General features: G+C 41.0%; 1 protein-coding gene across 6 annotated transcripts; it reads left to right on the forward strand.

The window, feature by feature from the left end:
• The first annotated feature begins 444 nt into the window (after positions 1-444).
• Positions 445-8,505, forward strand: HUS1 (HUS1 checkpoint clamp component). Of its 6 annotated transcripts, none has more exons than XM_027662842.1 (9): positions 445-576; positions 865-992; positions 1,465-1,641; positions 2,303-2,410; positions 3,369-3,443; positions 5,291-5,390; positions 5,713-5,844; positions 6,660-6,664; positions 7,985-8,505. In XM_027662842.1, the coding sequence occupies exons 1-9, from the start codon at positions 525-527 to the stop codon at positions 8,072-8,074; spliced, it is 867 nt and encodes a 288-aa protein (XP_027518643.1). In that variant the 5' UTR covers positions 445-524; the 3' UTR covers positions 8,075-8,505. The 6 variants fall into 6 exon arrangements, with proteins under 6 accessions (XP_027518643.1, XP_027518644.1, XP_027518646.1 ...); XM_027662840.1 differs by having other exon boundaries at positions 460-664; XM_027662844.1 differs by having other exon boundaries at positions 462-589.
• The last annotated feature ends 328 nt before the right edge of the window (positions 8,506-8,833 follow it).

Below are 8,833 nucleotides of genomic sequence, written 5' to 3' on the forward strand. Positions count from 1 at the left end.
CTGGCTAACAATGGGTAAGTGGAAAGGCCCGAGAGAAAGCTTAGTTTGCTCCGCTTTCTTACACTGACTGTTGCTTTCCTCCCTCACCACTGCTTCATGTTGGGCATAGTTCTGCACCCAAGGGTAGTGTGGGGGCCTGTCCCCTGCCATGGGCTGATGGTGTCTGCTATAAGGGGCCCCTTGGATTTGAAGAAGAAAATTCTTCGAGACATCGGGAGCGGGACCAATACAGATGAATTTAGACATATGTGCTGGGAGTGCCGAGAGGTTTTGCTTTGAGGTGAGCTTTTCAGCTTTGCCTGCGAGAACCGCTACTGCAGAGAGAAGAAGTCAGCCAATGCAAGGCCGCAGGGGCCTGCCCGCCACCGCCGCGCACCCAAAATCGCCTGCACTGCCCTCTGCCTGCGAGGAACTGCTCCGCCAGAGCACTCTCCCTCTCTGACCACCTTCTGCCCGGGCCCGCCCCCAGCCGTGCCGTCAGCGGCGGGTGGTGCTGCCGCAGCGAGAGGGGGGGTTGGGCCGCCATGCGATTTCGGGCAAAGATTGTGGATCTCGCCTGCCTCAACAACTTCAGCCGTGAGTATGGCAGGTCAGGCTGAAGGGCGGCAATGCCTTGCTAAGCGGCTGGCTTCGGCTTTCCCGGGCAAAGGGGAGAGGAAGGGAGGTGAGGACCGGGCCGCGGGCCCAGAGGCCTTTCCTGGGAGGAGGCAGCATGAGGCGCTTTCATTTGACCTGAGGTGTTTGGGAGTTTCCGCAGCAGCACGAGCTGCATTTTTGGAGACTGAGAGTTTCTCCCCTGTTCCGCAGGGACCGGGGTGTGTGGAGCGGTCACCTCTGTAATGTCCCCCTCCCTCTCTCCGGCAGGTGTAATTAACACAATCTCCAAGTTAACCAAGACGTGCACCCTGCGCCTTACTGTCTGCAAGTTGTATTTCATCCTCTCCGATAAAGTAGCAAATGGAGGCGCGAGTATGTGGTGTGAGCTGTGCCAGGTGAGCCCAGGGAAGTTCAAAAATCACATGGTGTTGAAAACCAGAGCATGCAAACCAGAGCAGGGTTTGGTGTATGAGGCATTTATTGCAGCCCTCACCTGAGGTGTGCCAGATCTCTTAAGGCCTGTCTGGTCACAGGCGTTTCAGGTTAGATATCCTCTTTGTCTCAATTGTCACTTCAACTGTAAAGCTTTGGTGTGTGCGGGTCCACATGGGCCTGCCCAAAACTGGAAACAGGAAAGCATAACTCACTGTTTTGTAGACTGATACGTGTTAGAGGAGAAAATAAATAGATTTAGAGCCTGAAGCAATGAGCCTTCAGGCTTATGCAACCTGTTTTGATTCCAGCAGATGATGCCAGGCAGAGGAGAGTTTCCTGTTGTTCCTGTGCAGTTCTAGGCTTAAGGTCTGATGGATAAAACTTGCCCCTCTCATTTGCTTTATTTTATTTCCCAACTTTCAAAAATTGTAGGGGAATTTCTTCGACGAATTTCAGATGGAAGGAGTAGCTGCAGAGCACAATGAAATCTATTTAGAGTTCGTGCCTGAGAACCTGTCAAGAGCATTAAAAACTGCCCACAGTGCTAAGGCAGTGAAGATCAAGTTGACTAATAAACACTGTCCTTGTCTCAGAGTTGCTGTGGAGTTAGTAAGTGCAACCATGTTTTTATGTTCATTATTAAGAAAAATTAATTCTTTAAAGTTGTGCTTTTCCTAAGATCAAATGATAATCTTTAGTGTAATTCTAGAAAACTGAAAAAAAAATTGTGCTATTTTCCATTTCACTAGCCTTTCTTGCTATTATGGTTGGTAGCACACAGAACCAGCTTTGTATTTTCCAAAAGGCAAGGGGGAGGAAGAATGAAAGCTATGTGATTGAAACAACTTTTTCTAATGTCTTCTTCTTTCCACTACTTCATTCTCTATATCTTCTGTGGATTATTGCCTTTTTATTGAAGCCGTTAGGTTTCAGTGTAGTGTTTGGCTCTAGTGTTTTGCATTTGATTATCCTGACATTGCATTTCAGACTGCTGTCTTCTGATGTTTTTGTTGTTGGTAACACCACTGATTCACCTCTTCAGGTCTAAGGATATCTTTTATATATATATATACATAATTATGAATGATACCTCAGAAACCTTTCCTCATTCAAAAGGGAAGTCCTCTTTAGAGCATATTGAGAGGAACCTAGGGAAAACTGGAACTGACGTCTGGGACACATAGTTACTGCCCACAGTGGGTCTGAAAGCTTTAAATTTGGAATTCAAGTCCTGTTTTTAACTACACGAGCATCCTCTCTTTCCCTCAAGCCATCCTTATCAAGCAGCAGTAGGATTGTGACACATGACATTCCTGTGGGGGTTATTCCCAGAAGAATATGGAATGACTTCAGAGAGCCCACTATGCCAGACTTTGATGTAAGCCTCTGTTTTTATATTCCGTATGGAAAGGGGAGGTTGCAATTGGAATGCTACTGCTACAGAGTATACTGTTGGGATTTGGAAAGGAATTGAAAAGAAAGACAGAAGACTGGAGGCTACAGATTTGGAGAGGGATGAAACATGGCTTCTGTCTTGACAAGAGAATCCAGAACTTGTGAAAACAGAGCAGATAGTTACCAGTTTTTTCTGTGATATTCAGAGTGGAGGAAGGGAGGAGCAAAGGACTTGCATGTCTTTAGAGTGGAGCGTCTCTAAACCACACAGTTTTTGACTGTTTCAGCTGTTTCTGCACCAAATGGCCCAAATAATCTGTTCTTTCTGAAATTCATGGCCTACCTGGCAGAGTTAGAGATACGTGTGTTTCCTCCTTTTAGATTTTTGGATATCATCTCTGTGTCTTTTGTGACTTTTAGCAGAGTTGCAAGGAAAAGTCTTTGTGCAAATGTGCTCCTATTTGAGGTTGTGGATGCCTGATACCTCTAAGCTAAGAGTATTTAAATTTTGAAGACATACAGCTGAGTAGAAACTTGAAGAATTTTGTTCTGTTATTTCAGATTTACACTGCTGCAGTTCCAGAAATGAATGGAGTATCATGGGAATCTTTTTCTTTCCTTTTTGGCTATAGTTATTAACTACTTAGTTATACAGGTGTACATTCATGTGAGCATCTGACCTGCAAAAACCTGTCTCTATTTTGAACACGGATTTAGAACATTATGTCTGAAGCAATTGCTAGAGTGCAGTTGCCTGTTGGTATAATGGGAAAGAGTTCCTCCATTCTGAGACATTTGCTGATTTCAGATAAATATTGTGCATCCTGCAAGCCATAGATAATTCAGTCCAAATTAAGATAGAATTGAAAGGAAAAATAAATGTATCACATCCCAGACACACATGAAAAACTTGTGCAAATGAAGTTCTTACTTCTTTCTAGGTCAGTATTTACCTACCAGTGCTGAAAACAATGAAGAGTGTTGTGGAAAGAATGAAGAATCTCAGCAATTTCATTGTAAGTTAAGGCACTTCAAATATGTATGCTACAGACCTTACTTCATCAGGGACATAACATTTCACTGTTGCCTAAACTGGTGACACCACATTATATCTTATTTTGGGATGAGACAGACATTGAAATCAAGGCACCTGAAGACTATGTGAAGTTGAAGAGAATGATGGGATTTCTTTTAGGATTTACACTGAAGAGCTTTGCAGAAAGTGATACTCTTTGTACTGAACTCTTGAAAGAACATGGCATCGTGTTGCTACAAGCCTCTCTTTGTAGCTGATAAGAATTTACAGTCCTTCAGGAAGCTGGCTAGAGACTTTCCAGGTGACTTCATTAAAGAAATGAAGAGTGAGTCTTGGGTTAGGTGTGTGTGTGAATGAACTTTAGGTAAACTTGAGGTAGGATTTAAAGGAAATTCTGCTAATAGCTCCTAGATGACAGACTGTGCTTTAGGCTGTGACATGGTGGGTTTCCAGTCTACTCTGGGTTTCTGGAGTCCTGGAGTGCCTTCCATCAAAAGAACCCCTCTGCAGTTGGACATAAAAAGGCTTTGGGTTTTTTATTTAGTTGTTTTTGCTCACAGTCACCGGAATTGATTAACATGGAAGTTAGTAAGTGTAGAGCTTTGAAATAGTTTGGTTTTGGTGCTGTTTATACCAGTTTTGATAAATACGACATTTTCTGTTAACTGACAATCCTGAAATTGGGACAGTCTCAGTTTTCCAGACTTGGAAGAGTTGAGAGATTACCCTGGGTTTCTGGCAGTTTTGCAAGTGACAGTCATCCTGAAAATACACTTGAAACTCTTATTCTTTATCAGTCTTTTGGGGGACTTAATTTTTGCTTTCTTCCCCCATGTCCTCAGCAGAAATGCCTACACAGGGCTTTGTTTCCAGAGCTAAGGATCTTTTCTCACATTGGATAGCTGTATGATGGGATTGAATTTGGTGTTCAGCAGCACTCAGAAGAGGTAGTGTATCAACACTGGGCATACCCACTTTACTAAGTGCCTTGCTTTCATGTTATTAAAGAACAAAAACATCAGTTATCACAATTATTTTTGCTAGATGCATCCTGGTAATAAAACTGGTCAAGATCAGTGCTGCAAAATGGATTTTTAGAAGCAATTTCAGATAGTTGGCCCATTGTTTGGGAGCTTGGCATCTCCATTCTATAGGAGATTCTGGTTGTGATGCATCTTTTTAAAAATTATTGAGAATTCTTCTAATCACAGAAATGAAGTGCTTAGTTATGCTTTAGGAATCCTCTGATCTGCTTGGGATTTGTGTAAGGTCATGTGTAGTCTCCTTCTGGCTGGACACTTGGTTAGGATGGAATTTGAAAGCTTTCAGCACTCTTCCAGGATTTCTAGTGGTTCAGCGTCCTTCTTAGAGTTACTGGTCTGATGCAGTGGTTGTCTTTAAGTTTTCTAAAGCAGCTCTGTAACTGCATGGTGCATCCCATATTCTGTGTGTGTCATACAGACTGTGAGGTGCCTTTCTATTTGTGGAAGAGCTGAATGGAAATGCAGGAATCCTTGCGTTTCTTCAGATTCAGCTTCTCATTTCTAAAGCCTTTTTATCAGCACATGAATTTGCCAAAGTGAATACTTGTTCTAAAAGTACTGGAGAGCAAGTAAATTTCTTTCTTTTCATAATTTCTGAGAGTTTGGTCTCGGATAATTCATACAGGAAGGATGAGAAATACACTTTGTAGCTGAACATTTGAATGTTCAAACCTGCACTGAAGTGCTTCTGGAAGCTTGTATTTGAACAAAACTGAACTGTATTCTTCTGTAATTCTGCAGTGTAAAAGTGGGTTGCCTAAAATCGAGATTGATTGTGTTGCAGGTGATTGAAGCAAACTTGAGTGGAGAAATGAACTTGAAAATAGAAACTGACTTAGTATCTGTAACAACACATTTTAAAGACCTGGGAAATCCTCCCTGGGGTATGTTTCTCTGTTTGCTACCTCTTGTGTGTTGATTATAACAGTACTGACTTTTTATTCTTTAGAAAATAGCATCAAGTACTTTAAAGTCTTCAAATGAAATCTTAAAAGAAAATGTGGCCTATTGCTGTTTCATGTTTAGAGGGGTGGGAAATCTCTTCCAATATTGTTGACAGCTTTGTAGGAAAACTGAACTTTCTTTTCCTTGCACCGCTGTTTCTGAAAAACAACCCATTTTAGTTCCAATGCTTCAGCAGTTTTCATTTGGGTCCCTGTATGTGTTGAAACTCCTTATTTAAGTGTTGTGTTCTTATGCTTTTAGCATCAGAAGATGGATGTCAAAGTTCTGCTCAAGGCAGAGATCTGGAAAGTATGGCTGAGGCACGCATAGACATCAAGAAGCTGCAGCAGCTGCTTGCTGGACAGCAGGTCAATCCTACAAAAGCATTGTGTAGTAAGTCCAGCAGCTCTGTTTGCAAACTCCAAGGAGGGATGTTTGCTGTACTTATAGTCTCAGCAGAACAGCATATCCTCTGTTTTGTCTGTTTAAAACTCGACTATTTTTATTGTACCTGATGACTTTTAATATTTATATTTTTAGGCAGTAAGCTTCAGACTTAAGGCATTTGGGGAAGAAAAAAAATAAAATAAGTCAAGCCCTTTTATCAAGTTGAATAATCATACTGACAAATCATGGATGTCTTCTTGTCTTTGTTTTGAAGTTGTTATTTTTATTATTATTTTGAGGTATTATTTTTTGGAAGTTTTAAAGTCCTTAGGTTCTAGTGGAGAAACTGGAATTTACTGTCATGTGTTTGTTTTTTTTCCCCTTTGGATGCCTTCTTACGTTGATTCTAATACCAAAATGCTTTTTATACAGCTAGTGTTTCTAGTCATAGAAGCAGTATGTACTTTATAGCAGAAGGCTATGCAGGGGTCTATATTCTATTTTAATAACTCGGTATGCTTTTCCTAATAACATCTGTGTATTATCATTTAGTGCAGATGCTAAGAATTTCCCAAGGAAGATTTAAATAATGGGTATAACATTGTAAACCTATACCTATACTTATTACATATTTGCTTTTTGATATCAGCTTTCATAGACTATTAATGCTTCCTAAACCCTCAAGGACTTGAATATATCTAGTCATCCTTCAGTCAGAAGTGGTAAAAGCATTGTATTCTTATGGTGGCATTCTGTAGAAGATGTAAGTATTTTTCCTGCTTTAGGATGAATTTATTTTTTAATTTTTTTCTCTTTTACAGATATTGTAAGTAAAAGAATTGTCCACTTCATCTTGCTGCATGAGGATGCTTCACTTCAGTATTTTATTCCAGCACTTGCCTGAATATTTTGGAATCTTGAGCATTTTCCAACCTGAGGCCTTTTCCATGAAGTCTGAAATCTTTCCTGAATTGCTGGAGTATTTTCACATGATACACTGTTAGAAGCAGCCATCAGATGGACATTATTTCAGTATATATGAAATTAATCATAATACCTCCTCATCCAGAAAGCCGTTTTGGAAAGACGTACCTCTGGGAAGCTGACATATTGCAGTCTTAAGGGAAACAAAACTGAAATTTGAATGTGCTTTTGGGATGCTTTGAGCTATGGGGATGGCAATGAAGTATTTTGGTTTTGTCAAAAAACATAAAACTCCATCTCTGGAGCTGCTGCTGTGTGTATTCAGTATTGGGCAATGCAGCTTCAAGTTAAGAGGTCTCTAAGCAAGCCATCATGCTTCCATGGAGCAGGAGAGCCCTCTGGAGGGTTGCAGATTGGTATTTGCCTAAACAGGTACACACAGCCCTCCTGAAGTGGTACTAAATTGAATTCTGTTCCAGTAGCGATATATGTGAACTTGATGCTGTTAAATGCTGTGCAGCAGAAATCTGACTGCCAGCAAGTAACAAGATATAACAGATGCTAAGGAGCACCAACGGTTCAGCAGCATCTCTTTTTACCTGGTTGTATCTTTTGATCTGACTTGCTCCAACATAACTCAGTAGCTCTGTGCTTACTCTTTGTTTAGCTCTTGGCCTGAGAGGATGAGCTAAACAGTCTGGATTACTTTGCTAATGTGGGCAGTGAAAATCTGTGTACAAAATGAAGGCCATATGAGGACATGCATGAACACGGCAGTTGGTGTGAAATAAAGGGCAGGTTATCTGTGAATCACATTTTTTTCCCTTTTCAGATGGAAAGCAGTGTTCAACATGTGTTGTCATGGTGTCAGACATGGTGAGATTGCATCTAGGCTCTCATGCCAAGCAGCCAAGAGCAAGACTTAAGTCTCATTCATGGGAGTACTGCCCCTTCTTCTACTTCCTGGTTATCTTATGAGGTCTTTTCCTCCTTATTCCATGTGTGATTTATTTGTTATCTGGACATGTTCCATATAGCTTTTAGTTGTTTTAGAAATAGTGAGTGAGTTTTTGCTGCCAAATGCGACTGGGAGTTTCTACTGGGAAGTAACTTGTCATGGTCAGAAGTGCTGGGTTTTTGGTTGGTTTTTTTTTTGTTTGTTTGTTTTTTGTTTTCAAAGGGTATTGAGGGTAAGGGAGCAATGAATCTTTTGTTCTTGCAGATGCAAAGGGTCAAGAGAAGGCTGAAAGAGAGGCAGTGGTCTGGAGATCTTACGCTTCTTTGCCTTCTTTCACTATTACCATCATACTAACCAGGAAGCATCTTCCAAATGCTGTTAGTTTTCATGGGCAGCTTCAATTGCGCCAAAAATCTGTGTAAGATGAAAGTAGGTGTACTCCAGCTTACAGGAATTGCATGGTAAGAGGTATGTGGTAAATATTCCTGGTTTTTTTCCTGGGGAGAGGGAAAAAGCTATCAGAATGCAATACAGAACATGCACTATGACGGTAGGCTTTGAAATGTTTGCATTTCTGTTTGAAAAATGTGTGTATAATATAACCTGATGGAAATTACTTTTTCTGGTATAGTATAAAAACTATACTATAGTTTTTATAGTAATAATGTAATAATGACCTCTGTGCAGGCTTTGCAATTGGTAGTTTTAAAAGTGATCAGAAATTATAACCGCAAGAAAATGGTTGCCTTTTTTTTTTTTTTTTTTTAAATAAATAAATAAATAAATACGAGAGTAATGCTGGTACATGTCAAGAGTATGCAGTGACATGTCCATTTCATATTCTGGAGGGGAGGAGGCTAGACAGAGCAAGAGAGGTGTAGTTTCTCCAGCCCCAGTAGTTTCTTACCCTCCTCGTCTAAGTACAGCACATGGATACAGCTCAGACCTGCCATCCAGTTGACCATCCTGATCAGAGGGAAAAATACTACTTATTCAGGTTTAAACCAGCTGTCAACCATGAACCAGTCGTCAGAGCCCTGAGGACAGTATTGGGCCTTAATGGCCCTAACCAGTCTCACCAGGGAGACTGCCCCCATCCATGGGCCCACAGCT

The sequence above is a fragment of the Corapipo altera genome, unplaced genomic scaffold, assembly GCF_003945725.1.
Source record: "Corapipo altera isolate COAL_440 unplaced genomic scaffold, ASM394572v1 359, whole genome shotgun sequence".
NCBI lineage: Eukaryota > Metazoa > Chordata > Aves > Passeriformes > Pipridae > Corapipo > Corapipo altera.

Coding starts and splice junctions, on each gene's coding strand:
- HUS1 (XM_027662840.1), top strand. CDS start 583: ATGGCAGGTCAGGCTGAAGGGCGGCAATGCCTTGCTAAGCGGCTGGCT. Junction 993..1,464: donor TGTGGTGTGAGCTGTGCCAG/GTGAGCCCAGGG, acceptor CAAAAATTGTAG/GGGAATTTCTTCGACGAATT. Junction 1,642..2,302: donor TCAGAGTTGCTGTGGAGTTA/GTAAGTGCAACC, acceptor CTTTCCCTCAAG/CCATCCTTATCAAGCAGCAG.